This window comes from Acanthopagrus latus, chromosome 20 (assembly GCF_904848185.1).
Source record: "Acanthopagrus latus isolate v.2019 chromosome 20, fAcaLat1.1, whole genome shotgun sequence".
Taxonomy (NCBI): domain Eukaryota; kingdom Metazoa; phylum Chordata; class Actinopteri; order Spariformes; family Sparidae; genus Acanthopagrus; species Acanthopagrus latus.
In genome coordinates this window covers 18,195,229-18,215,253 of record NC_051058.1, presented here as the reverse complement: position 1 = coordinate 18,215,253, position 20,025 = coordinate 18,195,229, and the positions used below count along the sequence as shown (strand labels likewise).

The 20,025-nt window shown below is 42.7% G+C and overlaps 1 protein-coding gene across 2 annotated transcripts; it reads left to right on the top strand.

Annotated features, from left to right (window-relative positions):
- Nucleotides 1-220: 220 nt before the first annotated feature.
- cep131 (centrosomal protein 131) lies at nucleotides 221-20,025 on the top strand. 2 transcript variants are annotated; one of them, XM_037082314.1, is made up of 30 exons: nucleotides 221-385; nucleotides 1,356-1,552; nucleotides 1,744-1,838; nucleotides 4,190-4,301; nucleotides 4,778-4,905; nucleotides 5,307-5,411; nucleotides 5,628-5,807; nucleotides 5,906-6,023; nucleotides 6,135-6,251; nucleotides 6,710-6,902; nucleotides 7,032-7,126; nucleotides 7,218-7,343; nucleotides 7,452-7,644; nucleotides 8,125-8,222; nucleotides 8,359-8,538; nucleotides 8,650-8,841; nucleotides 9,143-9,280; nucleotides 9,393-9,518; nucleotides 9,680-9,796; nucleotides 10,022-10,051; nucleotides 10,445-10,547; nucleotides 11,628-11,829; nucleotides 12,977-13,084; nucleotides 13,827-13,944; nucleotides 14,120-14,194; nucleotides 14,763-14,905; nucleotides 15,286-15,463; nucleotides 15,547-15,743; nucleotides 17,348-17,408; nucleotides 17,521-20,025. In XM_037082314.1, exons 2-30 carry the CDS (start codon nucleotides 1,367-1,369, stop codon nucleotides 17,590-17,592), a joined length of 3,786 nt encoding a protein of 1,261 aa, XP_036938209.1. In that variant the 5' UTR covers nucleotides 221-385; nucleotides 1,356-1,366; the 3' UTR covers nucleotides 17,593-20,025. The 2 variants fall into 2 exon arrangements, with proteins under 2 accessions (XP_036938209.1, XP_036938210.1); XM_037082315.1 differs by lacking the exon at nucleotides 10,022-10,051 and having other exon boundaries at nucleotides 222-385.

Sequence of the window (20,025 nt, the reverse complement as noted above, 5' to 3'; positions counted from 1 at the left end):
GACGTGGTACTTTGTTTTCTGTGGAGGAATTTTCCCAACAACACGGATAACTTGGAAAAATGTCACTTTGCCATTTTTGCAAAGTCAACCAAACCGTTGCTCGAGACACGCCCCTTGGAAGCTGCACAGTAGACAGACAGCAGCGCCCAGCCAATCAGATGTACGAACGAAGAGACAATGCTCTCTCTCCACCAATCACAGACGTCGGTGGGCAGAGATTATCCGTGTTGTTACCACAGAGATGATGTTACGCGTTATTTGGTTCCCCGTATTTGTCCACTGAGTCAACGGAGTGCTTTCGCTGGGTATCAGGGGACTCTGTTGGGAATTAAAGCCGTGAAAGCGTACTGGAGCTTATCAGCGATGGTTCCACCCAGCATCTGAAGTAAGTAGTTACCGCCGACTTGCATTTTTCAGCAACCAGCATGGTTTTGTTGTTGATGCGAGGCACGTTAAAGACGTTAACTGTTAGCTCGAAACACTGGCTTTAACAAGACTTCATTTGAAAACCAACCGTTTTTAATCCTCTTCACGAACAACTTAATAATGATTGGAGTATAGTCGGTAACACTGTCTTAACCGAGGCGCTGATTTAATCAGTCAGTCATCCTCTTCTAATGACGTTACTCTGCAAAACATCCCGATTTGCAGCAGTTGGGTTTAGTCAACAAGGTAACGTTATCAAAGCCTACAGTTACCGTTAGTAACGGTCCAATAATTGTGCTAGCTTACAGTAAGGTTACCATAAGCTATATAACTTGTCAGCATTATTATGTTAACGTTAGTTGGCTAACGACTGTATGATAGCTCTAGTGTTGTCTCATACGCACTTAAACAGTGTGTATCAGAAATGCCATGCTTTATAGTCCTTATTTGTATATGGTAAGATGGTAACGTTAGCTAACAGAGCTAATATTACATCTGCCACAGTGTTGCAGCTATGGTAATATGTTGTCAAGAGCAAGCAAATATTTGATGGGAGCTTCTTTTGAAAGGTGTTAACGTGATTACTAACAGGTATAGCCTTATAGCCTCAACAAAATTGCATTTTATTTGGGGTATAGTCAATGAACTATCATGGTTAGTAGCTAACACGATGAACATTTAAAAGCCTCATACAGCACCCAATACATGTAAGTACTGTTAGTTAACGTTACTCATCTGCACTAGTTCTTTTCCCAGCTGCTGTATAAATAGTGAGTGGTTTTGTTGATCGTTACCCTGGGAGACAAAACAGTCAGGGGAAAGTGGCTTCTGTTTCCTCTGTTGTTGTGGCGGTGCCCACTGAATCTCTAGGGAAGTGACAAGTGTGGCCTATCCTGTCTAACATCCATGCCTGTTTTATTCTCTCCCAGCTTTCCAGAGGATGCATACAACACGCAGCCCTTCATCCATCCCGACAGGTGTCTCAGGAGATGCCTTGGACCTCAGCTTGTCCGGCTCCCAGCTCTCTGTGTCCAAAAGACCCAGCAGTGCATCACCTGGGAAGTACTTCTCTCGGTCTGTGTCTGTTTCTGTGGCGACTGACAGCAGAGGAAAACGCAACACTCTGGTGAGTAACTGCCACATGTGTGCTTTTCTACTGCAGATTATTTATGAGTTGAGATAATCTATCCAAGATGCAGGAATGAGAAAAATCAGGACTGTCCCTGAGGTTGCTTGCTTCAGTATTCTCCATACTGATGAGTGTGTAATTTTGCACACAGATCTTACAACTCAATAACAAGCCTTTTGAATCCACAGAGCGATGCTAGCTTCGGGAGCTCCCGCTCCATCAAGAACCTGAGGAGGTCCAACAGCACCACTCAGGTTAATCAGCAGGCCAACGTCAGTTTAAGGTACAAACACACACATCCATACACATCTCCTGCTGTAATAACACTATATAATATATAATGCTAATGTAACTAGGAGTGAGAATCACAGTAACCTATGATATGATACAATCCACAGTATATTTGCCATGTTAACAATAGAATCATCAGTGATTCTGTGATCAGCGTTACTTTGCAAGGGAGTCATTTAATGAAGCACGCAAATTGCAAAAATTATGTATTTATTCACTGCATTGTGGTGTCAGTTTCACAGAATTTGACATGAACTCAGATTAAAAAATGTATAAAGAGTCTAAGCTTAGTGTCTCTTTAACACCCATACTGACTGTTTGTGTCCAAATCAATGTATACCATCATTTTAGTGTAAAAAAACATTCATTGGCAGTATGTTTAAAAGATGGGTACGACTATGGCTCAGTAAATTCTTTTCAGTAAGTGTCAATTAAGTTTACAGAAGTTTAGTAGTGTCTCTGGTAAAGCGAACTGTCAGGGGAATCTGTTTAGAGTGCATGCATTTATTAATACAAATATTTGTGACCAGTGTCTCGATACTCTCATAACAAGAGGAAGCAATACAATATTGGTCTTTTGTTCCACCCAAACTCATAACACATTTACAGAAATATGTCAGTGAAAATCAGTATCCCATCTCATGTCTCAGAGACTTTTTTCCTCATTCCTTATCACTGACATTGACAAACTAAACTGCATATAGAACAGTATGTGCTGTTACAAGCTCTCTGCAAAGCCCCGGGGCAAAGTTGCTCTTAAGATTCAGTCAGATCATCAAATGACCTTTATAGTGACATGCATGCTACTGAAATATGAAGGCTGTGTTGTTGGAAATGACAGAAAAGAATGTATTTGAGATAATGTGTGTCAGACAGTCTTGTATACCTTGGAACAGCCTCTGTAGCTCAGTTAGCCTGTGTGGAGTCTCTGCTTTTAAAACCAGAGTGCTTCTCTTCAGTGAGCAACAGCTGGCAGCCCTGAAGCTCCAGCACTTTGGACAATGGGAATTGTGGCACGCCAGCTCCTGCATGATAAAGAGCAGAGGGAAGCTGGGCGGCTGTTGCTGGGGTCGCGGGGTGCAGGAACTTGCTTTGTTCCAGGTTAGAGGGGGAGGGCCCGGGCCTTGAGGTCAGGTTACCCCCTCCACCAGGAGCGAGTGAAAGGAGAAGTGTGTGTGCACGCTCTGGTTCTATTGTCCGGCAGCTGCCGCCACTAACCCCTCCCCTCACTGCCTCTGAGGATGCAAAGCAGAGGGGCTTTAAATTTGAAGACATTCTAAATACCCTCTCCAAGTCCTAAAGGCAGTCAGTAGGTCACTCAGCACCCCTCTCCGTCTCCACTGCTTCTTCCCTGCCATGCATCTCTCTCTTGAAAAGTAGAGGAATGTGCTGCCTGAATAGTGTTGTCAGATAGCTTTTCACTGAGCCAGCTGGCTTCAACCCCCCCGAAGACACACACGCTCACTTGCACGCTCATTTATAACCAGACAGAATCAGCCTGCACAGCGCAGGCAGGCTGCAGTTCATATACCAGCGGAGGCCAAGCCAGACAGGAGGTCACCCTACATCTGTGCCTCATGATGGAGGTGCTAGTGTGTAAGGCTATTTGAAGGATGAATGACAGGCCACCGGGATCAACATATGTATGCACGCATTTACATGGAATCCATAACGGAGTTCCCCCTAGCAGACGGTCAGCTGCCACATACTGAATTCCAGTACTTGTGGGGGAGAAGAGAAGGGGATGAGTCCTGTTTCTGCAGCTGTCATTACAAGATTTAATCACAAAAGCTGCCACTAAAAGCACGACTCAAGGTCCCTGCTTTGTATTTCGAGTTGTTTAATTGTGTGTTGTGCACTACTAGGGCCTTGTTTCATGGAAATTGAGCCCAGAATGTGCCTTCCCCCCGGCTCAAAAACTGATTTAAAATAATCTTCTAGGGTCACTGCTACCACATTAGCCATGTAAAGAGTCAGTTTACATAGACTATAAATTACAAAGAAAAAAAAAGTCATCCTTTTTTTTATCTTTTGTTCTTCCAGTCAGGTTGGGCGATTGGACGAGTAAAGCGTCTACTTTTTCAGGCATTTTTGTCGTTTTATTTTGCTTGTTTAATGGTCTGTGTCCGAAATATGAGAACAGCTCCCCACTGACGGCAGAAAGAGGCAGCAGGGACAGAGAGAGAAGCCAAAAATCCACTTAAATCCACCTTTTAATCCTAATAGTACTGTGTATTTTGTTTCCCTCGGTGACCTTTTGGTTGATGGCATAAAGTATATTGTAGAATTACTCTATATAAAACAACAGCCCTAACCAGTGGCTGCTTTATGTGTGTTTCACAGTCCAGGCCAGAGTGAAGACTACCTGTCCCTGTTCGACAGCAGCACAGATGGACGCAAGAAACTGGCCAGCCTCAGCAAGGCCTCACCAGACAGAACCACATGGAACATCTTGGTAAATAAGAGAAATAAAATAACTATAACAGAACAAATAAAAACTACAAAGACGGTAAATATACATTACTGGAAGTGTGCTTTTTAAGAAAAGGGGTTGGAGTCACACCTGCAAAATCTTGGTCAACTTAGGTTCTTAGTTTAGATTTTTGAGACAGCCAAGAAGTCTTTGACATTAGACCTCAGTGGTCTTAGCACAGACAGGGGTCAGCCCTGAATTGTGACACAGCAGTGGCAGCGGGTGTCTTTCAGAACCACAGCTCGTGACTTAGACGTTTGTATTGCTACTTTGGCCTCAGTTTAACAATCCTGATCATCATATTATCTATGCTAAGTAGTGAAAAGGCATAGCCAATACCATTGACCAAGCTTATCAAAAGTGTTAATACATGTCCAAACATCACAGATCTCAGTTTTATGGGTATCAAATTGGACAGTAGTTCAGGGTGTAACCAGTGCATGTTTCCCTCCATTCAGGACGACCAGCCCAGAGCTTTCCCCCTGCACTCGAGCGCCCGCAGCACTGGCAGCGTGGACTCTCCGACCAGCCTGAAGAAACGAGAGCCCGGCATCGCCCTGGCTGCCACTTTCACTGCCAACAACAGGTGGGCAGTGAGCACTTGTACTGACACATACACAGACAGTAGTCCGTGTAGAGCAGGGACAAGCCCAACATCAGCAATGTGACTACTTGCACCGCAGCATTCTGGATTTCTACCTTCTTCTCATGTTTCATACCTGTTGATCACAGCAGCTGATACTGCCTTCAGGAATTCCGCCCACACACTGAGAGGTTTTCTTACAAGAAAATTGTGACACAAAAAGATTTGTGTGGGCAGGGTTTGAGAAGAAGACAGTATCAGTTACTGTAGTGCCTCGAAGGGGGTGAGGTGAAAATGCAGGCTATGGCATTCTCAATACTTCACACAAATTGATCATAAACACTTGAGGTTTGCTTAGTTTACAAGTCAGAAGTGTCATTGAGCCTTTATGTTTTTTTCCCCAGGAGCAACAAGGGAGCTGTGGGAAACTCTGTCACCACCATCCTACACAACAACTACTCTGACAAACCACTCACACCTAAGAGCTCCAACCAGAAGCCGTCCTTTAAGTATGTCTAGAAATTAACATATCTGCTCGCCTGATATGGGTTAGAGGTTTTACTAGGTCAAAGACAGTGAAATAGACTGATATATTTACATCAGCCAGTCATTGTTGGCTGCCTTCAAAATCACTATCATGTTGTATCATCTTCAGTAAAACTCATCTCAGTTGAGTTCTAATATTTAGGGACTTAGTGACATTTCCAATCTTATTTTTATTTCAGTAACATCCTGAAGGCCACAGCAAACGACGAGGTGTCACTAGAGAACGGCTCCCTGACTAAGTCTCAGAAGAATTTCTCTTCAGTCTCCCCCACATCCAACAACAGATCTCCAGTGTCGGCCCAGCGCGGCAGCCCTGTCCTGTCTCGAAGGAGGGAGGTCACTGAGGAGGAGGCCGAAAGGTCAGACCTAAGAAACAGTTAGAGATGGCTGTCTTCATGTTCAGTTGATGTTCTTCTGTCAGTTGTTTTGTGACTCATATTTCTTTGTGTTTTTCAAGGTTCATTCAGCAGGTGAACCAGGCAGCCCTCACTATCCAACGCTGGTACAGACACCATGCGAAGAGACAACACGCTAACCAGGCTGCTCTCAAACACGTCCTTTCCAGTAAAAGAAAGGTGTCCATCTGTCCTCAGGCTGCCTCTCATTCTCCATGGCCTAAACTGGTTTTTATCTTTCTCTCTTTCTATTGCTGCTGCATTAACACTATCCCTGCCTTTCCCTTCTAGGAGTGGGAGGAGAGAACAGAAGAGGACAGTCACCTGGAGCAGCAACAGAAGAAGGACGACGATAGAAAAAGGATTCGCGAAGAGAAAGCTCGTCTGGCCCGCCTCGCTGCCATCCAGGTGCGCACATGCGCAAAATAATTGCAAAATGGTTTTCTATTTTTTATATATTGTTCAGCCCTAAGAAAGCCCACATCTTGAAAATCATCACAAAGGATTTCTTTAAATAAACTTTAGTCCTGAAGTGGAGTTTCTCATCTGTGAAACTACTCTTGAGGCTTTTCAGAACAAAGTAAAAAGACCAACAGACAAGCATCTGTATAGCAACACTGCAAACTGAACCAAAACAAAGACATCTCATCTCAGGCCAAAACCCACTGTAAATCAAAGTATATGTTGAGTTGACACAGTAACCTACATTTGGATCCAAATCTTATTCTTACATCTTGTGCTTGAAACCCCTTTTAATGCTTTATGACATGTACCCCGGTACACAAACATTTGAATCAAGCCTGTTTGTTAACGCTGTCCCTTAATTGCAACACTTAATAATGTCTCCCCCTGCTGGTATATTACAGGAGCTGCAGCAGAAAAGAGCCCAGCGGGTTGCAGAGGGGCAGCAAACAGCTGAAGAGGAGCTGGAAAGCGTGAGGCCTACCGGTGTGGTCGGACGCAAGAAGCCGCCTAGGATTTCTCCGATCAACAGAGGTCCAGCCTCACCGAGCAACAACAGCCCGATGTCACCCACAGATGTGAAAGCTAAGAACACAGGTGTGTATGTCTGTGATCGGCATTCTTTTAACTTGAAGTACATTGTCATTAATTTGGAATCATATTTGTTGTGAGATTAGATCAGGAATGTGTTGTTCTAAAAGTATTGATTTTTTTGCGTTTCCACAGACTCCAATTTGAATGTTGTGGCGGATTTCAGTGAGCTGACTTTCAGAGCCATTTCTCCAGCTTTGTCTAATAACAGAGGCTCTCAGTGTTCTCAGGTAAATCACTCTGCAACCTCCTCACTTCCTTCATTCTTTCTCCTTTCCTCCTGACATTAACTTCATCCTTTCTCTCTTTCCCCCTTTGCAGGATCAGGAGGAAAGAGGGCAGGTGGACATCTGCTTGGAGCAGCATCAGGAGAATGACAGGAAACTGATTCGTAAAGAGAAAGCTCGTCTGGCCCGCCTCGCTGCCGCCCAGGAAAACACATCTGATGTGGGTACCTTACTGAAAACCCTAATCCAGCGTTAAAGCACTGTTTTTAAAGTGACCAAGTTTGGTTCTCTTGATTATCTTATGTTTCCCCCTGGTGGTGTTTTGCAGGAGCTGCAGCAGAAAAGAGCCCAGCGGGCTGCACAGGTTCAGCATGCAGCTGAGGTGGAGCTGGAAAACAAGAGACAGTCAGGTGTGGTCGGACGCAGAAAAACGCCAAGAATTTCCCCGCTCAACAAAAGTCCAGCCTCACCGAGCAACAACAGCCCAATGTCACCCACAGATGTTAAGGCAAAAAACACAGGTACAAACAGCATGTCTCTGTAGAATTACATCATGAAAACCAAAAGCATCGCATATCCAGCCTTTTTTAAGAAAATGTTCACCCAAAAATAAAAATTCAGTCATTATCTCCTCACCTCCATGCTGATGGAAAGTCAGGTGTAGTGTCAAAGCCCACAAAACATTTCTGGAGCGTCACAGTAAGACAGCGTTGCAGCCTTCTCCTAAACAACTGAAGTAGCTGGGGACTTGTTTTAGAATGTGTATAAAACAACTGAAAAAAAATTAATGTCTACATAAACTCATATGGTGTAATTCAGGTCTCTGGAAACCTAGAGATCCCAGATTAATTTGAAGAGACGTTATTTGCACCGCCAACGCACAGTCCAGGGGACACTTTTAACGTAGCAGCTACAGTTAATATTTCAGCTCAAACAAGGGTGTTAATTTTTCTTAAACATGGAAACTCTGTAATGACTTTGCTGGTTTAATGTCTCCACAGACTCCAATTTGAATATTGTGGCTGAGTTGGGTGAACTCTCCAGCTTCAGAGCTGTTTCCCCAGCTTTGTCGAATTGCAGAGGCTCCCAGTGTTCTCAGGTAGGTGGTTAAGAAATGTTCAACAGCACTTTAAAATCACTGATCCGTAATCCATCATTAGACTTTAAAAGCAGTTATGGCAGTCAAGCAGCTCTTTGGTCCTTTTATGAGTGTGTTTGTTTTGTCCGTGCTTCAGGAGATCCTGCAGAGGTCAGTGAGTGTGGAGGACCAGCGGCAGGGAGCTTTGTCCAGCAGAGCTCAATCGAAAACCACCTTGAACGAGTTGCTGGACACCCTGAAGCTGTTAGAGGAGGAGCCAGAGAGGCTGTCACAGCCAAAGTGTTACCACAAAGAGAAATATGCCTGGATAGATGAGGTGAGACTTCCTCAGTGCCACATGTCTATCATCTAAAGTATAAATAATGTTGTGTTACGCAGTATTTTTGTATTAAGCAAAATAATTTCATTACTGTGTCTCTCACTAAAGGACGGAGACTCTAACTCTCTGACCACCGACAACCTGGAGCGTCACGGCCAGCTGAGTCACCACCCTGCACTGCCAGACGGAGGCGCCCTTCTCTCCGAGGCCAAGCTGCAGAGCATCATGAGCTTCCTGGATGAGATGGAGAAGTCAGAACAAGAGAGGCCACGCTCAGTTACTTCAGGGTCACACAGAGAGGTCAGCAACTGGAGCCCATGCATTTTTATTTTCTTTGTCTGTTTAATGACCAGTTTGGTTCCCATTCCAATAATTGCCTGTTTTTGTATTTGATTCAGACAGCCTTTACATGTGTTTAAATATTATGATGATACTTTCCAGTAAATAGTGAGGCTCATATAGCCAGTCTGGAAAATATATTAATTAAAATTGGAGCTGGATGGTTTATAAGCCAGTCAACCAAAATAGTCATCTGTGGTCAGATCAGGTTAATCCTGTTGTTGTGTCGTCTAATTGTTGAATTTTTCCTGTGTGATCTCAGGCTGTGTTGTCAGAGGAGGAGCTGGTTGGAGTGGAACAGGTGTCTGCCACTGCTGCTGAGGTCACCAGCTCCATGATGAGAATCAAGCTAGAGCTGGAGGAGAAGAAACGCACTGTGAACATGCTGCAGACTGCACTGGTGAGAGAAAGGCACACATTACAGTATTGTGGGGTGTTTGGTCTCGTTAGCTTATGCAGATTCCTTGACCTCAGGTATGTTTATCTTCTCTGTCTCCTCTCTTTTCCATCAGGCCCAACAGAGGGAGCTGACAATGAGACATGTGAAGGAAACCGAGAAAGAGCTGAACAGAAACTTCCAGCTCCAGAAGGAACAATATGAAGCCACCATCCAGAGACATCTCACATTCATTGACCAGGTAGGTCTACATACGTACTGCAGTGTAGTGCTGAGCGATGTCAGTATTATATCGTTGTTGTGATACTTAAGTATATATTGGATTTGATTTTGGATATATTTTGGATATCTTGATGTGGTATGTTTCCCTTATGGTCTAAGATGTGGTCTGTCTCTCTGCAGCTGATCAATGACAAAAAGGCTTTGAGTGAGCGCTGTGAAGGAGTGGTGGGAGAACTGAAGCAGGTCGACCAAAAGTACACCAAGAAGATCGCACAAATGCAGGAGCAGCATGAAATGGTGAGGTGACGCCAATAACCGTCTAATGTTTCCCTGAAGTTTTCACTGCAAAAAACTTCTGCCTCTCTGCTTCTGCTTTGCTTCTTGTGTAATCATCTTCTGTACCTTGCTTTCTTGCAGTGCTGCTTTTGTTTAATTGTCTTTTCTCTGTTTTCCCCTTCTCTTCTTCTTCTTCACTATCTTTCTCTGTCCTTGTCTATATATCTGTTTTTTCCTGGCTTTTAGGTGTGGCAAATTCTGGGTCCCTTGTGCGAGGTAACTTTTTTTTTCTCCTCTAACGCAGTCATCCTTGGCACATTCATCTCTCTCATTCTACCGTTAATTTTTCCATTCATTTGTCTGTCCCTCTCCACTTCTGTTGGACAGTCTGTCTGCATGTGAGTCTCCTCAGTCTTTTTTCAGTTATCACTAGATTTAGATATAAAGTTTACTTTGCTTTCTTTTATCAGGTTTATTTTCTCCCAAAATTAGTTTGTACCCTCCTCCTCCTAAGATTTTTCCCCCAATGAAATACCTTCTTTGCTTTAAATAAGACAAATAACCTGCTGCTAGTGTATCTACAGTCCTCATCCCTACGGTGTCACCACACTATGACACAAAACCACCATATTTTACCCTCTTTTCTCCTTCACCCCCTTCCCTCCACAGGAAATCAAGAAGTTAAAAGAGCTAATGAGCGCCACAGAGAAGATCCGGCGGGAGAAATGGATTGACGAGAAAACCAAGAAGATTAAAGAGATCACTGTCAAAGGTAAACAGAGCCTCACCTCAGAGCGGAAACCCGAGATTAAAACATCTTTACCAAAGCTCTGTTAAGATCTGGGCATAAACAAGCAAATGTGTGTAATGTAAATCCTGAGTAAATCCACTCTGCTTTGCCGCAACTTTTTCTGTTCGCTCTTATCAAAATACTCTAGTGTGCAGATGAAACGAATCCTGTAGCAGCATTGTGGCATAATGTTGTCACAGGCAACTTTTCTTTGTTATTGTTATAGAACACAATGTGAATCCGTGATTTACTTTACGTGGGGCAGCTGAGGCGTAACTGCCCTGCGTCCGGTCATATTGGGATTTTTGTGTGTTTGATAAGACTGTTTAATGAAGCCAAACATACAGAAGACTTGATAATGAAAGACTGTTTTTAGGGAAGTCAGGGGTTTGTACACATCAGGTTAAACAGTAATATCTAACAAAACAGTTATATCTAAGAAAAGACATCTGCTTCGATAACTGATTAATGATATGTCTTTAAATGTTTCAGCTGACAGGACTTCAGCATCCTGTCAGTGCTCATGTCAGCTGCTGTAAGGATGCTGTTGAGCTAAACATGCATTCTGCATTGTATCTGTTAGATGTATGAAATGTTGTTTGTACAGACACTGGATTAATAATTCAACAAAATATTTTAAAATCATCATGACACCATAGCTAGGTGCTAGATTTGCGTTATCTGGCTTTTTAAAGGCAGCAAGAACAAAGAGGTACAGTTCTGTTTCCAGTAACTTACCATGTTGTTCCTCTGTTTCCTGCTAGTAATGAGCAGATTCAATGGAAAGTCAGTAGGTTGAGCCACTGTTGATGAGGTGTTTGTACAGTCACAGGGCTTAAGAAACCACAATTGTGTGTACTTCTTTGATCAGTGATCTCTGTCACAGATACTAAAAGCTCAAATAAACCTCTTGCCCAACTGTAATTTGACTGATGGATATCCAGACTTCATTTCAATAAACATGACTCATCCCGTACTATTCATCCCAGCTAAAATCATTTTGCAGGCCTTGACTTGCTGCAGAATATTAACTGTTTTTTGTTCCTTCTCCGCCTCCCTCAGGTCTGGAGCCAGAGATCCAGAAGCTGATTTCGAAGCACAAACAGGAGCTGAAGAAGCTGCGGACACTTCACGAGGCAGAGCTGCTGCAGGCGGATGACCGGGCGGCTCAGCGTTATGTTCGCCAGTGTGAGGAGCTCCGGCAACAGCTGGAGAGGGAGAAGGAGGAGCAGTGTCAGAGAGAGAGGGAGCTGGCCAAACAGAGGTAGGCTGTCACATCACCATCAGGCATCACTATACTGTACTTAAGTCCATATATTTTTCTTATTTTGTTTAAATTCATTGATAATTGTTTATTTCAAAGACACTATGAGTATGCAAGCGCTGCACACAAAAATGCACCAATAAACACTGTAGATTAGGGGTGTCATGATTTTAATAATTAAATAGATGTATTAATAATAATGAGCTTTCAGTGCTACATACAACAGCAGGAGTGGTGATTCTCCAAAGATTCGTTTTCCTTTAAAATTGCCTACTTGCGCATGTCCAAAATATATTTAAAACAAACTAAAACATGTTAGACAACGCTAGCTTACCATTAGCCTGCACTTATCCCAATCCGCTTGGCTGAAGGAGGTGTTTGGTTTGGTTTCTTTTCCAGAGATCTTTTATTGATTTGTAACAAACTGAACTTGTATTGTTTGGTCTTTATTGTTGAGTCCCTGAAGGCTGGTATTTTTTGTTGAACTTTAAAATCTTTATTTTAATTGAATATTATTTGAAGGTGCCAAACACTAACCTGCACGAAGCCACCAGGATTAAAGTCAAGCTGTTGCTGTAAACTATCCTAATTATTTTAAATTTAAATTTAGTGCTTAGATAGAATGTTAAGACTGAAAAATAGGATAAAAATCATGACCAAATTAAAATGTACAAGACCCTACTGTTGATGGCAGCAAGAATAAAAAGTGAAAAACACCCAATCTAAACTAAACAGAAAACAGTTTCAAAAATAAAGGTCTTAGTACAAACCAAGCAGCCTGTATAGTGCTTAATGTATTTAAACTGGAGAAAGATGTCTTTGAGTCTTCACAGTTTATTCAACATCCACCTCATGACTATTTCTAGATCAAGGACATTATGCTGCCTGTACTGGCAAGAGGGCAGCATGACCCAAAGAGAGACAGAGATGACATTTTTCTTGTGTCCATAGTACATGAAGAATGATCTTGTTCCATTGTGTTAATGAGTCTGTTGGATTAAAGGCTGCTAGCATGTGTTTCATTAATCAGTCACATGTGTGTTTGCTCTGCCAGTTTGTAAGAATTGTAGTGTTTATGTACATTTTAGCAGCCTGTGTACAGTCACATTCAGGTGTGTTTATGTGTGTGTCTTTGTTTATGTATCAGATATGAGAAGCAGCTTCAGGAGGAGGAGCTGTCTTTGCAGCAGCAGAGGAGGCGTCTCTATAAGGAGGTGGCAGATGAGAAAGAGAGGCTGGCTCAGCTGGCTGCAAGGTGAGGTCAAAGGTCACCTGTCCATCTCATTCCACAGTGAACATCTGAAAACATAATTCAGAGTTGCCTATCGTGAAAGAGACATCTCCAGAAACTCTCACTGTAGTCTCCAGAATTAGAAACTGAATCAGTGGAAAATCACAAGAACACTTCAATGTGTTCAGTCCTCTGTTATGGTTTGGCTCCAGTCTAGTCTGGTAATGTTGGCACAATGTTGAGGAATTTTTACTGGAGCAGCTTTAGTGTAGGAGATGGTTATTACAGAGTAGAGGAACTGTTCCTTTAATCCCCACCACCCTGCTCCTGCTGAGTGTTTATACTCGTAAGTCTGTTTCCCCTACAATCTGCAGTGAAGCTAAGACATATGTCGCCCCTACAGATTTTATTTTTCTTAGAATGGGAACCTATCAGAGTTCTACTTGTGTTATGTGGCAGCAGTAGCACTTTAATGTAGGCAGGAGCCTAAACCAACATTTTGAACTACTTGTAAGCATGGAATTATCAAAGCCTTGCCAAGACAGTAAAAAGAGAGTTACAATAATTGAGACGAGGGAATAATCATCTCAAACAGAAGTTTAGCAACATTGCTCAGATGATAGTAAAAGAAGCAAATCAAACAATTTGCATTCTGGTCAAGACTGGCTGGCCCGTAAAGACACTTCCGATTATGGAGGGTAGGTTCAAAAGGAGGAATAAAGAGATGTACTCTTTTTAAAAGTTCTTCTTTGTTTTTTTGTTTCAGGCAGCGTGCTGAGCTGGAGGACCTGCGGAGGCAGCTGGAGGACAACAGTTCTCTGGCTGGACGAGCCCTCAGAGAGGAGCTGGACAAGACCAGAGAGGAGCAGGAGAGGAGACATCAGGTGATACGAATAAAATCAGAATCATTCATTTTCACACTTCAACACAATCTTCAAAAATGTTGTCTCAGAAGTCTGTTTCGTATCCGCACCTCCAACAACATCCATCAGATATCTAAGATTGTTTGTGCGAGCACTGTATGCTCATTGAATTTTGTTTTTGTTGTTGTGTAACTAGCTGGAGATGAAGGCGTTACAAGACCGTTTAGACATCGAAAAGCAGACCTGGGAAGAAAACTACAAGAAAAAAGAGGTTTGTTGACATTCTGTTCTGAGTCTGTGGAGCCACTTTCTTCTTTTGGTCACAGTTAAGTGCAACATTCACAGAATACCTTGTAAATATTTGTTCTAAGATTTCTAGTGTTTTGAGTGCAGCTATTTCAGATACAAGACTATCAGTGAAAAAAGAAAAAAGCAAATAAAAACAGGAACTAAGCTATAAATGGTCTTTTTCCATAGTATGTTATGACGTTCGCATGTGGCATATTTCCATTTCTCTGGAGTGCAGAAAAATAAGATCAACTGGTTCTTTCCACTCTACTTAAATGTAGTGTGGATGAAACCCTCAGGGTGTGGATCACCTATAATAAGTAAGTACAGGGTCAATAAATGAGGGTTTTTATGACAATATTAAAACTGTGAGTCAGCCAAGCAGGAACTTCTACTGTGGAGATATTTGTTCTTAGTAAAGAATTAACCAATAAGCAACAAACGACAGATGTTTTCTGAACCTGGGTTAGCCAAGTTTGCCAATATTCCCATCTTATAGATATGTGTGTGTTAAGTCAGACAGTCAGCATGTGTGTTTTCTGTGTCCACAGGAAGTGTGGCTGCTGAGTCGTGAGCGCGAGCTCAAGGAAGACCTGCGACGAGAGCGCGACAAAGAGATCGAGCTCGCCATCTGGACGCTGGAGGAGGAGACAAGCAAGGACAAAGAGGAGTGTGAGAGGGCGGCTGACAACAGGTGGGGCAACAGTTACACCCAGTTCTAATGTTTAACCTTTAAAGGGACTGTTCAGCCAAAAATCTACATTACATATTTTTCCTATCACCTGTAGTGCTATTTATCCATCGAGATTGTTTTGGTGAGAATAACCGTGTTTTGAGACAAATGATTCTACTCTCACTGCACAGAAGCAAGCGTGCATCTACGCCAGTACAAAAAATAGCATTTTAATAGATCTTCATACGGTGAAAATATTTCCGTTGTGCAAGAAAATCATTTTGGAAGTACATATTGTTCCCTTATATTTTACAAATCCTGGTTGCACAATGTCTCTTCAGCTTCACCAAATGTTTCAAAAGTTTTAATGGGCTCTAACCACCGATTGACACTATTCATAGGGTGAAGCGTGTGAGGGATAAATATGAGTCTGAGCTGAGGGAGCTGGAGCACTCTGAGAGGTCGGCCGTTGAGAAACAACAAGAGCTGAGGAAGCAGCAGATGGAGATGGAGGCAGAGGTGATGAGACTCCAGGCCCTACTCAGACAGAAAGAACAGGAGACCAAAGACATCACTCAGGTAAGGAGCAAGTCCCTGAAAACATTAAAGTCAACTCAAATGTCAACACCATACAAAAAAATAAAACAGCTTTTGAACTTCAGACCAGGGACAAGCTGGCGGATGAGCGTCACAGCCTGGCGGAGGTGATCAGGCAAGAGTTTGCCGACCGGCTGGTGCTGACAGAGGAAGAGAACCGCAGGATGAAGGTGGAAGTGTCAGAAGTTCGAGCGAGGCTGCGGCTGGAGGTGGAGAGGGTCACCAGGGAGAAGGAGGAGGAGTTGGCTGAAGTTCATCAACGGTAAGATGACAAAATGAACTGAACAAAGTTTTAGTTGAAATGATTTGTTTTATCCAGTTTCATCCATCCACATAGTTGTCTCCCCTGGATAATTTTAAACCTCTTGGATCTAATTATAAAGATGAAGTAAAACCACTTTGCAAGACTAACAGACAGCCTATGGAGTTATAAAATTACTTCTTTTTTTTTTCAAGTCATTTTACACCTATTTGCCAGTACGGTGGTGTGTTACTGCAACTGTAATTGGAGATCTGGTTCAGATAACTAATCTGAGGAGAATGGGCAGTCTTGCTTTGTGCCTTTTTGTAAAAAAGGATCTGATGAACTGATTGCACCAGTTGGCATATTTTGAAGTAACACAGCACAACTATCTGAGAATCGCCATCAGCAATATAAAACTCCTTTGTGCATATGAGGGCAAGGGGTTACACTACATAAAAGTTAATGGAGGCCAACTGGCTCTTTACAGTCTGTTCTGTTCAAGGTGTGAAATGGAATCCTGGCACATGTTTTAAACCTGTGTTTCAACATTAATAAAAGGTGGAAAGTTGAGTGGTCCACTAGGCACCTGCTTTGCCAATTTCTCAAAGAAGAGAAATCTGAGGAGTAAGGAGTGTTGGAGCTATTCTGAAGATGACCTGATTATTGTCAATGTGGGAGTCAGTGTGGCTTTTCTGTCTCCCTTTTTATATGAGCAGTTTATATGACATCTACACTATATGTGTGTGATGTTGTTTGATGTTATAAATCTCATTATAAAACCACTGGCATTGATTTGCATCAGTGGAAAGGCTCCAATCTAGAGCTGCAGCTATTAATTGATTAGTTGTCAACTACTGAATTAATCGCCATCTCATACCAATGTCTTTGAAATCATCAAATTTTTTTAAAGAAAAAGGGGCCAGATACTCTGAATCTAACTTCTTAGATGTGAACAGTTTCTGGTTTATTATGACAGTAAACTGAAGACCTTTGGGTTGTGGACAAAACAAGACATTTAAGAACTTTTTGTCTTTTTTTTGCCATAAGACAAAAATGTACAATGTGTTAGGTCTCTAAATACGCTCTGGCTTCCCTGTCCGCTGTCCGGGACAATCTTTAAAGAAGGCCTTAAAAAAAGGGGCGGGGGGCGGGGGTTGCAGTAAATTCCTAAAACAGCTGGTCACTGTAATCTTTTGCAAAAGTTAATCGAACAGGAGGAAATAGTACATTTGTCTCGGACTATTTTCAGATACGGATTAACACACTTTTGGTGTTTTAGTGAGTATTTGGGGCAGCTGGATGGTGTGTGTGGGATTGAGTCGAAATAGATTACAGTGCTTATGGTGATGAAGGTCACTCAGTGCAAGAGTGTGGTTGCAGTCACTGATGTGTGTTTAAAGTTTTTGGACAACAACAGAGCTCTATTGTACCCTCCCAATTTTAAACTAATTGATTAATTCATTAATGCTGAAAATCAATCGATGTTGCAAATACGTGCTAGTCACAAATTCAGTCCCTGCTTGGTGTTTGTAGATGGGAAGTCAAAAAAACTAAACTAAACTAATTCATTAAAAAAAAAAAAAAGGCCCCTATTTAATGTCGTCTTTTCTGTGATTTGCCAGAGTGAAGGCGGCCATCTTGAAGAAGGAAGAAACTGTCAACAGTCTCCGGAAGCAGCATGAGGTGAGAGGCCTGAAGAGCGTCTTTCTCACAGGCCATGATCAGTAAGAAAATTAAACACAGTTGGGGAAAGATGATCGACAGCATGTATAAACAACTTTCTGTCCCCTGATAGGCTGCCCTGAAGAGGGCAGACCACCTGGAGGCTCTGTGGGAGCAGCAGAGGAAGCAGCTGCTGGAGAAGTGACTGACAGGAAGGCCTGGTTCTATATGTGTGGACCTCTCCTCTCCTCCAACGTCCCCCATGCTCTCTGCTCTGAGCCCCCGCCTGATGTTGTTTTCTCCGCTTTGGACGTCGTTCCTGCCAGCAAGACTGAACCTGTGGAACTTCAGAGGGTTGAACAAGTGACTTGTCCTACCTCATTTGAAGAATACAAAATGGGGAAATGCACTGGGCCCCACTGTATAGCCCCCTCCAGGCATGAAGGAGCGTGTTGTGTTGGAACTTCCCCAATTTAAATGCCACAGACCAGGTGGCACCAGATGAAGACTATAGGTGGACTGGACCCATTTTTCTTCCTCTTCTTTCCTTCTGCTGCAGTTGCCGTTTACTGCAGTTTATGTGACCCCCCCCCTCCTCCCTCCCTCTACATTCTGTGGGAGCAGGAATGCCTCCATGTTCCCCACAGAGCTGCCACAGAGAACAGTTCCAGATGTTTCTGAAACCAGCCCGGGCCTGTGCTGGTGTAAAGTGGGAGAAAATGGCGTGGGGGGGGTTGCTCTTCCTGGAGGACCAGGACTCACAGATCAGTCAGCGTCAGAGCTACAGTATGAGCTTCTGTCTGTACCAAGACTCTGGTGCCCCCGTCTATCTGTTGAGTTGTGTGTTTAACCCCGGTGCCCCTTGAGGTGAGAGCTAATTACAGGATCTACAACCTCTGCCTTGCTGCGGCTCGCTGACCAGCTCTGAAAGGTTTGTTATGTGTCTTACACCAAAGTTTGGATCTAACAAAGAAGTTAGAATTAATGTACTAACTAGGGGTGTCACGATTTGTATTCTAAATTGAAAATCAAACTCAGGATTGTTGATTCTCCAAGTATTTTTTTCCTCTCTCCAACCATTTTCCACATTATAATCTCTCTCTAAAAATCCCACAGTATATACGCCAATATCAATATATTTCTCATAGGCTCATATCAGCCATTTGGCAATAATTTTACCTATGAATCAGGCATCCTTTGTTGAACTCTGGAAACTTTATTTCTGTTCAATTCTATTTGATTTTGCCTTACCCTAACCTCCAGAAATCCAACAGGATAAAGTCAAGCTGTAAAGTAGCCTTATTTTTTCAACAGTTTTTTGGGCAGGAACCCAATGATGTGTATTTTTTTACAAATCCAGATGCAGTAGTTCAACAATGGCATAGTCATCTGTGGTTAAAAAAAAAGGGCTGTTTAAAAATGTAAAAATGTGTGACTGAAAGCACCATCAAATCACAGATTTAGAGAATTGCGTTACACCTTTGTGTTGAATCTGTTGATCTTTTCAAATCCAGATGTCTAACAATGGCATTTTTGTCTGACCCGATAAATGTTTAAATCGAAAATTGAATCGTGGATCTGAAGAATCGTGACACCCCGAGTACTAACACTGGTTACAGACTCAAGTTAGAATGCATGTAGAATGTTGCTAGAATGAGAGATAGGATGTGTAGGAAACTTTAAGGAAAAGGAGAGAAGAAAAAGCAGGATGCCTGATGGCATGTTTGAGGTCAAAGACAGATGATCGTAGTGAGAAAGATTCTGAACGTGAGGAAGAAAGTGGAGGATGGTGAGGTTGGAGGGAGGAGAGAAAGAAGGAATGCGCATAGAAAATGTTTATAGGATTAGGAGAGCAGAGCTGGGACAGAGTGGGCTGGTGGGAGGGTCTGTGGGGCACGAGGCATGTGACCAGAGCTATGTTAAAAGCCATATATTTTGGGTTTTTTGCCTAGCCCGATTCAGAGGCTGCGACAAAACACATCGAACTCAACAGGCGGAGGGGGCCTGGAGTCACACACACACACACACACACACACACACACACACACACACGTAAACTATCTGTGTTTGGATACTGCAGCCAGAAACTATCAGCACTTGCAAATTTGCATTTCATTGTTTGTTTTTTTCCTGAAATGCTCCTTCTTCTTGTCTAATTTCTTATCCCTTATAATGATGGGAGATATTTGGAAACCCCTCTCACACACACAGAAAGTCTTTGTGGATAAGATTTCACTAAGAACAGTCCATAGCATGAGTTAGTCAGGGGTGGGTTGGGTGGGGGGCTGTAACAAGAGTGTGTCCTGCAGAGAGAAACTCTAAACCTGAAAGTGAAGCCTGTTATTGAGGTGCAACATGATGTGAAAGACCACACTCTGATTGTAAAGGCCCCGCTGCCACCAAATTAGACCTTGGATCACTAAATATTTATTCTGATTCCCTTTATTTATTCTCCATTTTAGTGCTTTTACGTGTTACCAGTCCACAGAAGGGGTCAAGGATGTAAAGTCCATCAACACGTCAAGTGTTTTTATTCCGTTTGCAAGAATGCTTAACAGTTAGTTGGCAGAGCACATAACTGCCATAGAAACACTTTATAACTATGCCATTTGTAGATGGTTTAAATACAGTATGTCAG

Bases quoted from the DNA above. Each gene is read 5' to 3' on its own strand.
- cep131 (XM_037082314.1), top strand. From the start codon at position 1,367: ATGCATACAACACGCAGCCCTTCATCCATCCCGACAGGTGTCTCAGGA. The intron at 13,085-13,826 runs GTGAGGTCAAAG...TTTTTGTTTCAG, and splicing joins CTGGCTCAGCTGGCTGCAAG to GCAGCGTGCTGAGCTGGAGG. The intron at 15,464-15,546 runs GTAAGGAGCAAG...TTTGAACTTCAG, and splicing joins AGACCAAAGACATCACTCAG to ACCAGGGACAAGCTGGCGGA.